This window comes from Hyperolius riggenbachi, chromosome 8 (assembly GCF_040937935.1).
Source record: "Hyperolius riggenbachi isolate aHypRig1 chromosome 8, aHypRig1.pri, whole genome shotgun sequence".
NCBI classification, from domain to species: Eukaryota; Metazoa; Chordata; class Amphibia; order Anura; family Hyperoliidae; genus Hyperolius; species Hyperolius riggenbachi.
The window spans coordinates 283,399,058-283,417,539 of record NC_090653.1 but is presented as its reverse complement, the minus strand read 5'-3'; the positions used below and the strand labels follow the sequence as shown (position 1 = coordinate 283,417,539).

General features: G+C 46.8%; 1 protein-coding gene across 1 annotated transcript in view; it reads left to right on the top strand.

Annotated features, from left to right (window-relative positions):
- Window positions 1–260: 260 nt before the first annotated feature.
- The window catches only part of LOC137527944 (uncharacterized), a 96,490-nt gene continuing 78,268 nt past the window's right edge, over window positions 261–18,482 (top strand). Inside the window, exon 1 of the mRNA XM_068249060.1 lies at window positions 261–375. Within this exon, the coding sequence (XP_068105161.1) occupies window positions 311–375 (65 nt within the window). The 5' untranslated portion in view covers window positions 261–310. The remainder of the gene's footprint in view (window positions 376–18,482) is intronic.

Sequence of the window (18,482 nt, the reverse complement as noted above, 5' to 3'; positions counted from 1 at the left end):
AGGGGAGGACAAACAGCAGGTTTTATACTATAGGAATGGAGAGCTAGAGGAGTAGCAGTAAGACATCATGTTCTGTCCTGTGGAGTTCGGAGGAAGGAGGAGAGGTTGGGGGGGAGTAAAGTTTATTTGTCTATTGTGTATCATAGAGAGAGAATTGGTGAAAACGAACAGCATGTTCTGTACAGTGTAACGTTCTTATCTCAGACAGGCGAAGTCCAGAGACTGAACCAGCTGACCAACACACAACATAAAGCCCACCCACGTCCAGATCTGCACTCAGTTTATTCTCCATCCCTGATCAGCTTCTACAATGATTGCTGTACAATCAGCTCTTATCTTCCTGCTCTGCAGAATCGCCCAATGTCAGGAGCGGATGTAAGTAACACGTGTGTGAACAGCTTGTTCGAAAGGAGAAAGTGCTATACAAATGTTAGCATTATTATTACGTGTGTGTGTGTGTGTGTGTGTGTGTGTGTGTGTGTGTGTGTGTGTGTGTGTGTGTGTGTGTGTGTGTGTGTGTGTGTGTGTATATAATGTGTGTGTGTGTGTGTGTGTTAGTGTTGGGCGAAAATCTAGATGTTCGGGTTCGGGCCGAACAGGCCGAACATGGCCGCGATGTTCGGGTGTTCGACCCGAACTCCGAACATAATGGAAGTCAATGGGGACCCGAACTTTTGTGCTTTGTAAAGCCTCCTTACATGCTACATACCCCAAATTTACAGGGTATGTGCACCTTGGGAGTGGGTACAAGAGGAAAAAATTTTTAGCAAAAAGAGCTTATAGTTTTTGAGAAAATCGATTTTAAAGTTTCAAAGGGAAAACTGTCTTTTAAATGCGGGAAATGTCTGTTTTCTTTGCACAGGTAACATGCTTTTTGTCGGCATGCAGTCATAAATGTAATACATATAAGAGGTTCCAGGAAAAGGGACCGGTAACGCTAACCCAGCAGCAGCACACGTGATGGAACAGGAGGAGGGTGGCGCAGGAGGAGAAGGCCACGCTTTGAGACACAACAACCCAGGCCTTGCATGAGGACAAGAAGCGTGCGGATAGCAATTTGCATTTTGTCGCCATGCAGTCATAAATGTAATACAGATGAGAGGTTCAATAAACAGGGACCAGAAACGCTAACCCATCACAGATGTTCATTGTTCATGTTACTTGGTTGGGGTCCGGGAGTGTTGCGTAGTCGTTTCCAATCCAGGATTGATTCATTTTAATTTGAGTCAGACGGTCTGCATTTTCTGTGGAGAGGCGGATACGCCGCCGATCTGTGACGATGCCTCCGGCAGCACTGAAACAGCGTTCCGACATAACGCTGGCTGCCGGGCAAGCCAGCACCTCTATTGCGTACATTGCCAGTTTGTGCCAGGTGTCTAGCTTCGATACCCAATAGTTGAAGGGTGCAGATGGATTGTTCAACACAGCTGCGCCATCTGACATGTAGTCCTTGACCATCTTCTCCAGGCGATCGGTGTTGGAGGTGGATCTGCACGCTTGCTGTTCTGTGTGCTGCTGCATGGGTGTCAGAAAATTTTCCCACTCCAAGGACACTGCCGATACCATTCCCTTTTGGGCACTAGCTGCGGCTTGTGTTGTTAGCTGCCCTCCTGGTCGTCCTGGGTTTGCGGAAGTCAGTCTGTCGGCGTACAACTGGCTAGAGGAGGGGGAGGATGTCAATCTCCTCTCTAAAGTCTCCACAAGGGCCTGCTGGTATTCTTCCATTTTGACCTGTCTGGCTCTTTCTTCAAGCAGTTTTGTAACATTGTGTTTGTACCGTGGATCCAGAAGGGTATAAACCCAGTAATTGGTGTTGTCCAGAATGCGCACAATGCGTGGGTCGCGTTCAATGCAGTCCTAGGCCGAAGAGGTCATAGCCTAGGGTCACAAAACCTGTTTATTTGGGCAATTTCAATGGTGGCGACTGGCGAGTCTGACGTACATAAATCGCAGCAATGGCCGTTAGCAACGGCTGAATCTCACGAAATGTCTCATGCAGGTAGAAGACATATTGTTAGACTTGGATTCCAAAGATGGGGTCCCTACATCTCTGCAAACCAGAGTTACAGGGGTCCAAAATTGGTAAAAACCCCTATAGGATTTCATTGCCTCCCTATTTCACTTTCCAAAATCTCACATCTTTTCAAAGGGCAATGGCTCAGCAGTACCAAATTTTCTAGCATTGTAGGGACCCTTAGGGGGATCATGACTGGTGAGTTTTGCCACTGCTGAGCCATTGCCCTTTGAAATGGTGTGAGATTTTGGAACGGTAAATAGGAGGCCCAATGAAAGCCTATGGGGGATTTTACCAATTTTGGACCCCTGTAACTCTGGTTTGCAGAGATGTAGGGACCCCATCTTTGGAATCCAAGTCTAACAATATGTCTTCTACCTGCATGAGACATTTCGTGAGATTCAGACGTTGCTAACGGCCATGGCTGAGATTTATGTACGCCACCATCACTACCATTGAAATAGCCCAAATAAACAGGTTTTTGTGACCCTAGGCTATGACCTCTTCGGCCTAGGGGCCCGAAACTCACCAGTCATGTTCCCCCTAAGGGTCCCTACAATGCTAGAAAATTTGGTACTGCTGAGCCATTGCCCTTTGAAAAGATGTGAGATTTTGGAAAGTGAAATAGGGAGGCAATGAAATCCTATGGGGGATTTTACCAATTTTGGACCCCTGTAACTCTGGTTTGCAGAGATGTAGGGACCCCATCTTTGGAATCCAAGTCTAACAATATGTCTTCTACCTGCATGAGACATTTCGTGAGATTCAGACTTTGCTAACGGCCATTGCTGCGATTTATGTACGTCACCATCACTACCATTGAAATAGCCCAAATAAACAGGTTTTTGTGACCCTAGGCTATGACCTCTTTGGCCTAGGGGCCCGAAACTCACCAGTCATGTTCCCCCTAAGGGTCCCTACAATGCTAGAAAATTTGCCACTGCTGAGTAATTGCCCTTTGAAAAGATGTGAGATTTTGGAACTGTAAATAGGAGGCCCAATGAAAGCCTATGGGGGATTTCACCAAATTTGGAGCCCTGTAACTCTGGTTTGCAGAGATGTAGGGAACCCATCTTTGGAGCCCAAGTCTAACAATATGTCTTCTACCTGCATTAGACATTTCGTGAGATTCAGACGTTGCTAACGGCCATTGCTGCGATTTATGTACGTCAGACTCGCCAGTCGCCACCATTGAAATTGCCCAAATAAACAGGTTTTGTGACCCTAGGCTATGACCTCTTCGGCCTAGGACTGCATTGAACGCGACCCACGCATTGTGCGCATTCTGGACAACACCAATTACTGGGTTTATACCCTTCTGGATCCACGGTACAAACACAATGTTCCAAAACTGCTTGAAGAAAGAGCCAGACAGGTCAAAATGGAAGAATACCAGCAGGCCCTTGTGGAGACTTTAGAGAGGAGATTGACATCCTCCCCCTCCTCTAGCCAGTTGTACGCCGACAGACTGACTTCCGCAAACCCAGGACGACCAGGAGGGCAGCAAACAACACAAGCCGCAGCTAGTGCCCAAAAGGGAATGGTATCGGCAGTGTCCTTGGAGTGGGAAAATTTTCTGACACCCATGCAGCAGCACACAGAACAGCAAGCGTGCAGATCCACCTCCAACACCGATCGCCTGGAGAAGATGGTCAAGGACTACATGTCAGATGGCGTAGCTGTGTTGAACAATCCATCTGCACCCTTCAACTATTGGGTATCGAAGCTAGACACCTGGCACAAACTGGCAATGTACGCAATAGAGGTGCTAGCTTGCCCGGCAGCCAGCGTTATGTCGGAACGCTGTTTCAGTGCTGCCGGAGGCATCGTCACAGATCGGCGGTGTATCCGCCTCTCCACAGAAAATGCAGACCGTCTGACTCAAATTAAAATGAATCAATCCTGGATTGGAAACGACTACGCAACACTCCCGGACCCCAACCAAGTAACATGAACAATGAACATCTGTGATGGGTTAGCGTTTCCGGTCCCTGTTTATTGAACCTCTCATCTGTATTACATTTATGACTGCATGGCGACAAAATGCAAATTGCTATCCGCACGCTTCTTGTCCTCATGCAAGGCCTGGGTTGTTGTGTCTCAAAGCGTGGCCTTCTCCTCCTGCGCCACCCTCCTCCTGTTCCATCACGTGTGCTGCTGCTGGGTTAGCGTTACCGGTCCCTTTTCCTGGAACCCCTTATATGTATTACATTTATGACTGCATGCCGACAAAAAGCATGTTACCTGTGCAAAGAAAACAGACATTTCCCGCATTTAAAAGACAGTTTTCCCTTTGAAACTTTAAAATCGATATTCTCAAAAACTATAAGCTCTTTTTGCTAATTTCTTTTCCCTCTTGTACCCACTCCCAAGGTGCACATATCCTGTAAATTTGGGGTATGTAGCATTTAAGGAGGCTTTACAAAGCACGAAAGTTCGGGTCCCCATTGACTTCCATTATGTTCGGAGTTCGGCCATGTTCGGCCCGAACCCGAACATCTAGATGTTCGCCCAACACTACACGTGACCCGTTCGGCCAATCACAGCGCTAGCCGAACGTTCGGGTAACGTTCGGCCATGCGCTCTTAGTTCGGCCATATGGCCGAACAGTTTGGCCGAACACCATCAGGTGTTCGGCCGAACCCGAACATCACCCGAACAGGGTGATGTTCTGCAGAACCCGAACAGTGGCGAACACTGTTCGCCCAACACTAGTGTGTGTGTGTATATGGTGTGTGTGTGTGTGTGTGTGTGTGTGTGTGTGTGTGTGTGTGTGTGTGTGTGTGTGTGTGTGTCTTTTGTGTATGTAGGTATGCGTGTGTGTACTATGCATGTATGTTTAGTGTGTGACTGCATTGTGTGTTTGTGTACCATGTGTTATTATTATTATTATTTAGAATTTATATAGCGCCGACACCTTACGCAGCGCTGTACAGAGAATATATAGTCTTGTCACTAATGGCCCAAACTCACAGGCTACTTTTGTAGATTGTCGCTAGTACACGGGAGCATGTGCGCGACAGTTCAGCGACAGCTCGTCGCCAGGTCCCTCCGCATACATACCGCGGAAGAGGGATCAGTGATGCGATGGAAGCTGTCGCCGACGTTCCTCCCCCCGCCGGAAACTCAGTGCTCCAGCTATTAGGTTGCTGTCGCTAGTCCGCATACACACGCGGACTAGCGACAGTTGCGGCGAAGTTGCGGTGGCAACTGTTGCTAGGCGATTGAACATGCCAATCGTCTGGCGACAGCAGCGACGAGCGACGGTTCGGGGCACGCACGCCATACTCACGGGCGACCTGTCGCCGCAACATGCGCGCGCCACGTGGTTGCGGTGACAATTGTAACCCGTGAGTATGGGCCATAAGTGTCCCTCAGAGGCAGTGCTGCTCATCCAGATTCTGGATATCCGGGTAACCCGGATATCCGACCTTTTTTCAGCTATCCGATTCTGATTCAGATACCGGATTTCTGTAGAAATCCGGATAGCTATCTGCAGATAGTTGGCAGGTAATCCGGTTATCCGCGGATATCCGCAGAAATCAGAGGGCTCCCAGCAGAAGCCCTAGCAACCAATCACAGAAGGGAACCCTGGCCAGCCCCACCTGACCTCATTGAGCCAATCAGAGGACTCCCAGCCTAAACCCTGGCACCCAATCACAGAAAGGAACCCTGGCCAGCCCCCCCCCCCCCCCCCCCTCCTGTGTAATAAGGTGGGCTGCCATGATGAGAAATATGGTCCTAGCTTGGGAATGCTCACTGAGAGACATGCTCCAGTGCTGCTGGCCTAGCAAGTGCTGTACACAGTAATAAACCTAAAGCTGTTCACTTCACTATCACTACACTATTGTTATATTGTTAATTAGGTAGCAGTCAGCTAGCTTGATTTCATTCAGTGAGTGACAGTCAGGGTGTGTGCTGCAGGGCTAGCAAGTGCTGTATACAGTGATAAAACCTAAAGCTGTTCAGTGATTAACCCCTTAACTATCACTACACTATTGTTATATTGTTAATTAGCTTGATTTCATTGTGTGACAGTCAGAGTATGTGCTGCAGGGCTGCTGCAGCTGCTATGTGTCTGTGTGTGTGTGTGCTGTGCACAGACCAGACCAGCTGCTTCCTGCTGGCCAGCTAGCCTTAGCTACAGTATAGGTTAGGTTAGGGAATAGAATTACTGTGTTATTGTGTAGTTAGTACTGTAGTACTGCAGTCGGTGCTAGTAGTTGTTAGAGTAGTAGTACTACTGTGTTAGCTTACTACAGAACTGCTGTGCTGCTGAGCAGTGCCAGTGTGACAGTTATTGTCTTCTTCTCTGCTGTCTGACTGTCACTCGACACGTGGCACTTGGCACTTGGCATGTGGCACTTTGCACTTGGCACGTGGCACTTTGCACCTGCCACGTGCAAAGTGCCACGTGCCACATGCCATGTGCCACTGCCAAGTGCCATGTCCAGCATGCTCCTGGCAGATGTCACACCTGCTGCTGCTGCTGTATTGCCCTGCTCCTGCTACCTTTGCATCTCCAACCACCAGGGTGCCACAGGCCACTGCTGTTGTGCTGATACCACCTATATTTAACCCAAAACACAATTGCGGCGTAATTTTTTGGAGGTGTCTGGGCTGAAAACTGCCATGTCCCAGTTGTGCGGTTGGACTTTGGACACAATGTGGGCTGCCCGACCGCTGTCTGGAACCTAGTCCTGATGTTAATTGGCAGCCATTTTTTTGGGGGGGGGGGGATTTTAAGTCCCCACATCATCAATTAATGTTTCCCTTTAAAAATTAATGATGCTACGTGTCTCATTTACCCTAAAAAACGTTTTTAAAGCAATTGAAAGGCCACTTCCGTTTTTTCTACCCAGATATCCGAATCTGTCCGGATACCCTGGATACTGGGGTCGGATATCCGATTCTATTCAGATACTGTTAAGCTTGGAGGTGTAATCTCCACAGTCAGCATACAACACATAAGCTGACGTGAAGGAGGTACACACACCAGCACAAGGGATCAGGATATCCCCAGTTTAGTGGAGGAGAGGACTGACTCCAATAGGAGATTGTGGCGCACAGAGCCGGTGCAGATCCGAACAGCCACAAACAACACTTTTGTAATAACGTCTCAGCGCAAAGTAGCGCTGAGCGCATAAACCAGGACTGAGGAGATCAGAATAAGTAGACAGAATGAACGCTTGCTAGCTAGCGGCTACTTAGCGACAGCAAGCGTCCAAAACCAGACAGACTGGAATGAGGCAGCCAATGCGTTGCGGCGATGGCGTGCCTCACAAAGACAGGACAGGATAGTCAGAAAATAGCAGGATCGAGACAGATGAACGTAACACAGATAAAATACACAATAAGTATGTTTTCCTAGCGTATTACAATTACAGCTATCAATGAAACTATTCGTAACGTCTGACTAACATATGTATATATCGGCAATGAACCGATATATGACATAAGCAGGAACTCTGACTAAGACTGGAGTAATACAGGGAACAGGACTCAGAAGGATTCGTTATCTCTTCGCAGAGATGAACGCAATCCACAAACAGGACCAGGAACAGGATAACTAGCTCAGCACGGGTGTTCACGGTACGCGCAAACTACCAAAACGTGCTGGAAAACTGACTAACTGAACACAGGAAATAAACAGTTCGTGTACGTATATATCAGCGACACTGATATATCAACGTAACACAAATACAAGGAAAATAACAAAATGCGCAAGTATGCGTATATATTGGCGATGAACCAATATATGACACAAGACAAGCAAGTAGCACTTCTAGAACAAGAGCAGAACTAGGAGGACTCGCTGACCCCTTCGCAGGAGTCAGCGCAGTCCACACGGACCAGGAACGAGGTGGGGCACGAGCAGAGTAACAGATAGAGTCTGAAACTATGGTAGCCCATGAGACATTGCAGGAAGCAGTTCTTTATACTGAGGTCATCCAATGGGAGCAGACCTGCAGATTCCCACACAAGTGAATGGTAATTAATCACAGGCTGATAGCAGGAAAAGGCAGACAATGATATGCAGCCTGCAGGAAAGGGACTGCCCCTCCACTGCAGCAGACAATGTTTGTTTACACAAGAGCATGTCAAACTGTCATTAATTTCAGAGTGACTGCAGATGGAATCAGCAACTAGTTCAAGTGCAAACCAAACTATGCAAGAAAATGCATGTAATGACATCAGAACTGCTTGGATTACAATACCACTGCAGCCAGCAATAAACGCTGCAGACATGATCATAACATTACCCCCCCCCTTAAAAGCGGATACCAGACGCTTTTTGAAACTGAAATTCCCAACAAAACAATCTGACTGATAATTCATGATGACCGGGACAGCCCGGCAAGACCAAATTCCAGAATCAGTCCCCACAAGACTGGACCCGTCAGAACCAGAACCTACAGAACCATGCCCGTCAGCACCACAAGCCTCAGTGTGATATCCATCAGAAACACGACTTCCAGAGAAAAGCCCCCAGAAACTCTCTGAGCGATACCCACCGCCTTCTCGGGACTGTCCAAAAACGCCAAAGCCTTTGCAATGCCCACCGGAACTGTCCCCACCAACACAAAACCCACCGTTGAACCAGTCCAAGGTACCAGGACAAGTTTCCTCAGAGATCTCCCAGAACACTTGGAAGCTCCAAAGAGATCCCCACAGGTCAGAACGCCCCTTAGGTTCACATGGAGAACCATCAAGAACCCCTATGGAACCCAGGGCAACTCTAGAGTCAGGGTCACAAGGACAAACATCAAGATCAGGGTTTTTAGGGACCAGAACCATCTCCGGGCATGCAGGCCAACCGGCAACATCAGAACATGTCTCCACTAGGGAAGCGTGTGAGCACGCCAACACAGACACACTTGGGCACTCTGGCATACGAAGCACATCTGGGCACACTGGCACAAGAGAGACTTCTGGGCATGTCAAGGAACTGCAAACCTCAAAGTCAGTCAAGGTAGGACCGAAACCAGGACTGGGCAAAAAAAAATCATCATGACTAGACTTCACAGTTACTGGATTGTCACTAAAAAATGCAGGATTAGACTTAGATGTCTCTGATTCCAGCAAAGTTATTAACAAATCATGTTCAGGGGCATTTACAAGACAGGACAAATCTTCTGATGTATGCACCGAACTAGACAGGGTTCCCATAACTTCTTCTGGACTAGACAGAGACTCATCAAATACACTGGATTGGAGCTCATGAAGGGCTGCAAAACAAGTCAGTAGTGCAGCAATCCCCACTGAACTAGGCAAAACTGAGTAACTCACTGGACAGGAAGGGGACTCAGGAACTTCTGCCACACCGGCCAGAGAACCAGAATTTTCCAGGATACAGGGCTGGGTTTCAGAAACACTCATTAACCCGGACTGAAATTCTGAGATTTCTATTATTTTTTCCAGCGAGTCAGAATTATCCATGTTACAGGGCAAGACTTTTGAAACATTCAGAGGACAGGGCTGGAGTTCCTCGGCTGTTACAACACTGGAGAGGGACTCAACAACATTGGTTAAATCAGACTGTGTACAGGGCAAGGTATCTGACACACTTGCTGACGAGGACAATATTTCAATGGCTTCTGCTTCGCTGGGCAGAAATTCATCAAGTTTTATTAGAGCAGACTGTAATTCCAAAACAGCTGCTAGACAAGTGAATATTACTGTAACACCAACTGAGGTAAGCAGTGCCTCAGACTGTTCTGCTAGAGGGTTTGAAGTATCCCAAGTACTGGGTGAAGCATAAGACTCTGTGACCACAGCTTCACTGGACAGGATCACCGAACAGTCCACACTGCAGGGCAAAACCATGGAAGCACCTGCTGGACAGCATAATGATTCTGTGACCTGAGTTTCATTGGAGAGATCTACTGCACAATTCATGGTACAGGGCAAGTTCACTGGAACATTTTCTGAACACGGTAATAATTCTGCAATTTCGGACTCACATAGCAGACGCTGTGAGTTTATTCATGAGACTAGAGTGAGGTGTAGAAACAGGAAGATCAAAACACAATGTTTGCGCATCTAAATCACCATTCAATTGTGAAATTGGAAAATTCAGATGCTGGGGTTCTGAGATTTCTGGACAGGATTGCTGGGACTCAGAAACTGATGTAGTGCATCTATTGGCATCTGCTGGATCAGACAGGAGTTGAACTTTATTAACACAGGTAATTTCTGCAGAAGTGTTTGCAGAGACAGGCAAGATTTTTCTGGTGTCTGTTTCACTGAACAAAGACTCATGAGTACTGGCTAAGCTGGACTCAGAAGTCAGCAGGACCTCTGGGTCCTCTGCTGAGAAATCTGTGCATGGCAAGATTAAGGAAGTATTAGTAATTTCTGTCTTACTGGGAAGTAACACTGAGTTATCCATGGTACAGGGTGGAATTACAGGAACTTCAATTTTACACAAAAGGAGCTCTGAATCACTCGCTGAATCAGCCAAAGGTGCTGAAGCAGGCGAGTCCTCAGGAACTGAGGAAGTGGAACAATCTCCACTAGACAGTGTGTCTTCCCTGGTATCAACTGATTGAATCGCATAAAAATCGTCCAGAATCATTCTCCACACATCGATCAATGGAGCCACAAAGTCATACCCACACACACCGGTTTTTATTAGGTTATAGGCAGACTTAATGCATGCATTCAATACTAATTCACTCTTTGCACTGTAAAACTGACAAAATGAACTTGCATCTTTCTTCCATTCATAGACCAGGGCTTCCATCTCTCCTTTCTCAAATGGAGGATCCCATGCATATTTAACAGCTGAGCATTCCGGCTGATCATAGTTTGCAAATGTGTTAGTGGCAGAAACATACATTGGGTTATTTAGCAGGTGATTGGCCGATTTCTTATTCCTAAGGATCTCCAATACCTGTAGCAAGTGTTGAACTGTAGTGTATGCAAATTTCCCTTGCTGCACGAATAAATTGATCTGTTCAATACTCTGTAATATATCTTCATAATCATATTCAGATAATTCATTTAAACAAGAACTTTTATTTTCCCTGGCTAGCAATGAAAGTTCATTAGTAGTTTCATAGGTCCATTTGACTCCCCTGAATGGTGACTGAATTTCATTATCTGCTACTGGCGGAGTCTCATTACAGATCTGATGCGCAGTCGCCAAGGGCAACGACTCCGCTGATTGTAACGCTTTTCTTTTGGAGCGTTTACGTTTGGCTTTAGACCCTGCTGCCTTAGCAGAAGAAAAGTTATCAGAACAATTATCTGCTTGCTGATTATTTTTGTAGGCAGTAGAAGGAGCAGCTGATTGACAAGCTGCCAGGAGCTTATCAAAAGGGCTAGGCAAATCGGTTTTGCGCAGCCAGTTATGGATCACAAACGCTAGAAATTCCAGTGGTCTTTCTTTTAAATTGGTATGATCCAAGACATCGTAGGCCCACTGAAACAATCTTCCCTTAAATAAAACATAAACTAGCTGGGAGGCCCACGTTGAAACAGGAGTAGCCTGGAGCTCGGGATTGGCCAGGAACCTGGTACATTCAGAAAAAAACTCATTTTCTGTTTCAGAATTGAGCTTCTCAAATTTCTTAAAGGAACAGGAACCATAACAAACAGTGTCATTTTTGCTAGGAACCCCCCCCCACAATGGGGATTGGTAATGGGGCTACCATAATGTTAAGCTTGGAGGTGTAATCTCCACAGTCAGCATACAACACATAAGCTGACGTGAAGGAGGTACACACACCAGCACAAGGGATCAGGATATCCCCAGTTTAGTGGAGGAGAGGACTGACTCCAATAGGAGATTGTGGCGCACAGAGCCGGTGCAGATCCGAACAGCCACAAACAACACTTTCGTAATAACGTCTCAGCGCAAAGTAGCGCTGAGCGCATAAACCAGGACTGAGGAGATCAGAATAAGTAGACAGAATGAACGCTTGCTAGCTAGCGGCTACTTAGCGACAGCAAGCGTCCAAAACCAGACAGACTGGAATGAGGCAGCCAATGCGTTGCGGCGATGGCGTGCCTCACAAAGACAGGACAGGATAGTCAGAAAATAGCAGGATCGAGACAGATGAACGTAACACAGATAAAATACACAATAAGTATGTTTTCCTAGCGTATTACAATTACAGCTATCAATGAAACTATTCGTAACGTCTGACTAACATATGTATATATCGGCAATGAACCGATATATGACATAAGCAGGAACTCTGACTAAGACTGGAGTAATACAGGGAACAGGACTCAGAAGGATTCGTTATCTCTTCGCAGAGATGAACGCAATCCACAAACAGGACCAGGAACAGGATAACTAGCTCAGCACGGGTGTTCACGGTACGCGCAAACTACCAAAACGTGCTGGAAAACTGACTAACTGAACACAGGAAATAAACAGTTCGTGTACGTATATATCAGCGACACTGATATATCAACATAACACAAATACAAGGAAAATAACAAAATGCGCAAGTATGCGTATATATTGGCGATGAACCAATATATGACACAAGACAAGCAAGTAGCACTTCTAGAACAAGAGCAGAACTAGGAGGACTCGCTGACCCCTTCGCAGGAGTCAGCGCAGTCCACACGGACCAGGAACGAGGTGGGGCACGAGCAGAGTAACAGATAGAGTCTGAAACTATGGTAGCCCATGAGACATTGCAGGAAGCAGTTCTTTATACTGAGGTCATCCAATGGGAGCAGACCTGCAGATTCCCACACAAGTGAATGGTAATTAATCACAGGCTGATAGCAGGAAAAGGCAGACAATGATATGCAGCCTGCAGGAAAGGGACTGCCCCTCCACTGCAGCAGACAATGTTTGTTTACACAAGAGCATGTCAAACTGTCATTAATTTCAGAGTGACTGCAGATGGAATCAGCAACTAGTTCAAGTGCAAACCAAACTATGCAAGAAAATGCATGTAATGACATCAGAACTGCTTGGATTACAATACCACTGCAGCCAGCAATAAACGCTGCAGACATGATCATAACAGATACCCAAAAGGTCGGATCCGGATATCAGATCTGGATCCGGATCTCTGGGTATCCAGATGCGGGTCAATCCGGATTTTGAAAAGGGGTATCCAAGCAGCACTGCTCAGAGGAGCTCACAATCTAATCCCTACCATAGTCGAATGTCTATGTATGTATTGTGTAATGTATTTATTGTAGTCTAGGGCCAATTTAGGGGGAGGCCAATTAACTCATCTGTATGTTTTTGGGATGTGGGAGGAAACCGGAGTGCCTGGAAAAAACCCACACAGACACGGGGAGAACATACAAACTCACTGCAGATGTTGACCTGGCAAGGCGAGAGCGCTAACCACTATGTCACCAGTGTTGTGTGTTTGTACATTTTGTGTGTGTGTGTGCATTGTGTTTGAATGCAAGTTTTTGTGTTTGCATACGTGTATTGTGTGTATGCTTGTTTTTTTTTTTTTTGAACGTTTGTATATATGTTTAGCATGTGAGTGTATCACTTGTGTGTAGTCTGCCTGTGTATTATGTGTGTATATACATATTTGTATGTGTATGTGGGCAGTGTGTGTGTTCCCAAGTTGCATTTTCTTTGGGTGAGGAGGACCCCTGCACCCTTTTTATTTTTACAAATCTAACACCATCCCAAGTCATACAAGGACTACTCTACAGCGGTGTTCCCCAACCCTGTCCTCAAGGCCCCCCAACATAAAGAGTGCAATAAAAATGTAAAAAAACATATTTAGCTGCCAAAGATGGAAGCTAGATTGACGGCCAAAGTAGGGCGGAGCTATTGAATGCTTGCTTTGCTTCTGTCTTCACAGGGGAAACATCTTTGAAATATATTACAGATGTAGAAGAAGGGGTGAAGGCAAGACTAAATAATATCAAACTGATAAGGCACCAGGTCTGAATAGCACACATCATTGGGTGCTAAGGGACAGGGGCTTAACTATAGGGGAGCAGCAGGCTTTGGGGGGCCCTAAACTACTAACCTTCCCTTTATCAGATACAGGCAGGGCCAGCCCGCCCATGAGGCGGGGTGAAACGTTTGCCTCAGGCGGCGCTTCTGAGGGGGCGGCACCCGCCCGTCCGTGGGTGTGGAGTGCCGCCCGAGCTGGAGGGGATAGCGGGCAGGAAGGGGGTATTGGGCCTAGCGGCGGGGAGGGGGGTCGGACCCCCCCCTCCCTCGCCTGGGTCCCCCGTCCTCCGCTCCCCTCCAGCTTGTTATGCGCGCTGGCTGGCTGGCTGGCTGCAGCTGTAAGAGGCAACGGGCGGGGATCACTCACCTCTTCCTCGTTCCAGCGTGCGCTCCACTGACGTCACTTCCTGCGGCGTAGCAGGAAGTGACGTCAGTGGAGCGCAGGCTGAACGAGGAAGAGGTGAGTGATCCCCGCCCGTTGCCTCTTACAGCTGCAGCCAGCCAGCGCGCATAACAAGCTGGAGGGGAGCGGAGGACGGGGGACCCAGGCGAGGGAGGGGGGGTCCGACCCCCATCCCCCCAGGCTAGGCCCAATACCCCCTTCCTGCCCGCTATCCCCTCCCCGCCGCTAGGCCTAATACCCTCTTCCTGCCCGCTATCCCCTCCAGCTCGGGCGGCCCCCCCCCACACCCACGGGGGGGGGGGGGGGGGGCGCAGCGGCGATTTCTTTAAAGTTTGCCTCAGGCGGCAAATGGTCTAGGGCCGGGCCTGGATACAGGTGTCCATTCGTCAGATCAGATGTTTGTTGCGGCTATACTTGTCATGGGTGTGAAGATAACTATGGCCACACTTGTTTTATGACCCTGACAGCCCCCAGGCTGTACACGTCACCAAGGGGAAGGTAGTGAAGGGGTTTGAACATTAGGGGGCGCTAGTTTTTGCTGGGGAACCTCATGAATTGTAGTTACGCCACTGCTAAGGGAAATACAATTCAGTTACTAGTAAACCACTTTATCTTATCTTTTGTGACTCTATTTTAACCACTCTGCAACTGCCTAACGCAGATTGGCGGCCACAGAGTGGCTCCGTTGTTCCTCCAGGACGCCATATGGCGTCATCTCAGGAGGAGCGAGATAAGGCGGGAGCTCGCACAATCACTGTTAACAGATGGCCGCATTTATATAGCGCTGACATCTACCGCAGCATACAGTAAGGCCTGTACTATGGAGTAGCACGGGATGGGGAAGGCCCTTCATGATAGGGCTGGCTGAGTGACTGAAGTGGTTAATTTTTGTGGGATAGCTCAAGCTTTCCCAGGCTTAGACCTGATTGGCTGGGAGGGGTCAGGCAGGATATAAGGGCAGGGGAGGAGTTTTTTTATTAAAAAATTGTCTGCTTTGGCCAAAACAGCCTGTGCATGGTTTGCTAGTCCATAGTATTTAAGTAATTATTTGGGAAGGAACATTAAGCCATGCCTGTTATCATGCCTTGTCACTTAACTGTCCCTCTGATGGGCTCAAAGTGGAGTGAGCGTGTGGATGGTTGGTAGCCTGATCAACTACCATCAGTTTTAATATATTGTTGTCGTTTTCTACTAATAAAATTATAATATTTTAGAATTAAGATGTTGTCTGCATCCTTGTTGTTTGGGGAATATATACCTTCCTTATCCAGGGGTGTAGCAATAGGGGTGCAGAGGTAGCGACCACGTTGGGGCCCTTGGGCCAGAGGGGCCCCGAAGGGCCCTCCCTCAACTACACTTCTATAGATACTTCGAATAGTGGTAATCATTAACAGACTGTTCCCCATCCCCTTCTTGCACCTCTGACACTGTAGTTGCCATTGGCAGGTTTTGGTGCACCGTATCAATTATTATGTACAGAGTGCTTGCGGGGGCCCCATTATAAAACTTGCATCGGGGTCCACAGCTCCTTAGCTACGCCACTGTCCTTATCTGTCTCCTTTCAATGTTGCCATGGGCTCACAATCTAATCCCTGACACAGCCATATGTCTAGGTACAGTATGTGTAGTGTAGTGTGTATATCGCAGTGTAGGGCCAATTTAGGGGGGAGGGATAAAAATATACAAACACGTTTTGTAAATAAAAACAAACCAAAATTGCAGCAGATACCACCGAAAGAAAGGTCTATTTGTGAGAAGATAAGGTGGTAAAAATTTATTTGGGTGCTAAGTTGTATGACTGAGCAATAAATCGGTAAAGTTGTGTAGTGCCGAATTGTAAAAAATGGCCTGGTCACCCTAGTCACCAGGGGGTATACCATATATACGCGCATATAAGTCGACTCGCATATAAGCCAACCCCCCAACTTTTACCCCAGAAATTAGAACAAAAGTATTGACTCGCGTATAAGCCGGTGGTGGGGGGGATGGGTAGGAAATGCAGCAGCTCCTGACAACACGGGGTTGGTTGTTGCATTTCATATGGGGGTAATTGTATACTATGCACTTTGTGTCTGCACCCTGCGCACAGAATTCCATCCACATAGCCTCTGTCAGAAGGTGCATGAGTACAGTTCACATGCTTGGGCAGACTTGTCATTTTTCTTATACAGTTATACTGCTAAATGGAAAGTAAAGTCAAACTAAGCTCAAGTCAAATTTCAAATTCAGACAAATTTACAAGGCGGTAATGAGGTATTGCAAATTAAAATCGCTACAATTATTATATGACAGAACACACCCTCATTAAAATGAATATGAGAGGATTATGAGTAGTGATATTGCTGAATTTCCCTTAAAGTGGACCCAAATTAAAAATAGAAGATTTCAGAAATGAAATCTATTTTCTAACTTGTAATAATAAATAGCAGCCTTTTTTCAGCTGCACTGTTGTGTCCCACATACATGGACTTGTGTTATGATGTTCATCAGCTAAGTTTGGCTGTAGCTAGTTTGTTCCTCTCCCTTCCCTGTAGTTTTGTTCCACCCATGTAGCCACTCCTCCCATAGTCAGTATCTCTTCAGACAAGTATCTGTAAGCATGTGCTGCATCTTCTCTCTGTACCTGGTAAAGCTACTTCGTTTTGACCTATGGAATTTGTCACTAAGATCTACACTGCAAGATTAAACCTCTTCAAGATCTTCATCTGTGTCGTCCATTGAGTCGCCTATCTGTGGATACTGCCCTTATGTAAGTTATTGCCATTCCACTGGGACTTGGGACAGTCTAGGGATCAGTAATTACATAGCCACAGCAGCTGAAACAGAATAGTCAAAACGAATAGAAGACCATACAGTCATCACTGTGATATTCAGCAGCCTGAGAACCCTGCTAGTCACACTACAGACTGCAGTACATTGCATCCAGCATACTACAGAACTGGCTCAGCATCTCACTCAGAACTACTACAGCTACATTCAGTGATCTGTGAGGAGGCCAGTGGGAATATAAACTGCGTGTCTGCATTATAAACTGTGTATTCTGAATACTGCTATTAAGCCTGCACTGTGAAGTAAGAGAGGCAGCATTTCTCTCTGCAGAACATCTCTCCTGTTCCCGCCTGCTGAAAACTGTTACATTGTATCAATCCACACACAGCCAGCTCCCTGTAACCTGACACCCATGGCTGAACAAGTGTTCCCTCTGAGCCAAGCTGAAAACACTGATGATCAGCAAATGCCTGACACTCTGCTGCAAGAGGAAAATGCAGATATAATGACAGAAGCAAGTGTCAGACCTAGACGTATAACCAAACTTTCTTGGAAATCTAAAGAAAACTTTGAAGTTACTATGGAAGAGTTCTCAGTTGATCTAACACACCTCTGGGAGAGGACTGTGCATTACATGTCTGAAGTCACACAGCCTAGCCAGAGAGTACTACAACTAGAGGGCGCTCTCGTACACTTCAAGTCTGCATATGAAAGTTATCAGAGGCTCTGCACTAAGTACATGTCATTCCTAAGGAGCACGAACACAGAAGAATCTTTAGAAGAACTAAAAAGGTTTGAATATCTGAACCAGGAGAGAAATATAAAGGTGTCTGAAACTAAAGCTAATGTAGAGGCAAGAATTACACAGCTGCAAGAAACTGCATCTCATCGCTCCACATCTACTAGACACACAAAGAGATCTTCAAGATCATCTCACTCAAGAAGTTCCACACTTAGTGAACTTGTAAGGGCTCGTGCAGAGGTAGAGGCTGCCAAGGTGCGAGCTGCCTTCGCTGACAAGAAAGCAGAAATGGAAGCAGAAATGGTGGCAGAAGCTGCCCACAAGAAAGCAGAAATGGAGGCAGAAGCTGCCCACAAGAAAGCAGAAATGGAAGCAGAAGCTGCCCGCAAGAAAGTTGAAATTGAAGCTCTAGAAAGAAAATGTGAGCAAGCTACTGCAGAAGCAAAACTAAGAGTTTTAGAAGAAGCTGTTGTAAGTGATTTAGACAGTGTCAGCATGGCAAACTCAGAAGATCCGATAGAGCGCACAAAGAACTATGTCCTCAACCAGAACAGCAATCTCTCTGCACCCTTTGATGCTCCTGATGACATGGACACTCCTTTAAGACATCAGCCATCTGAACGTATTGTGTCCATGCAAGACCTTAAACCTT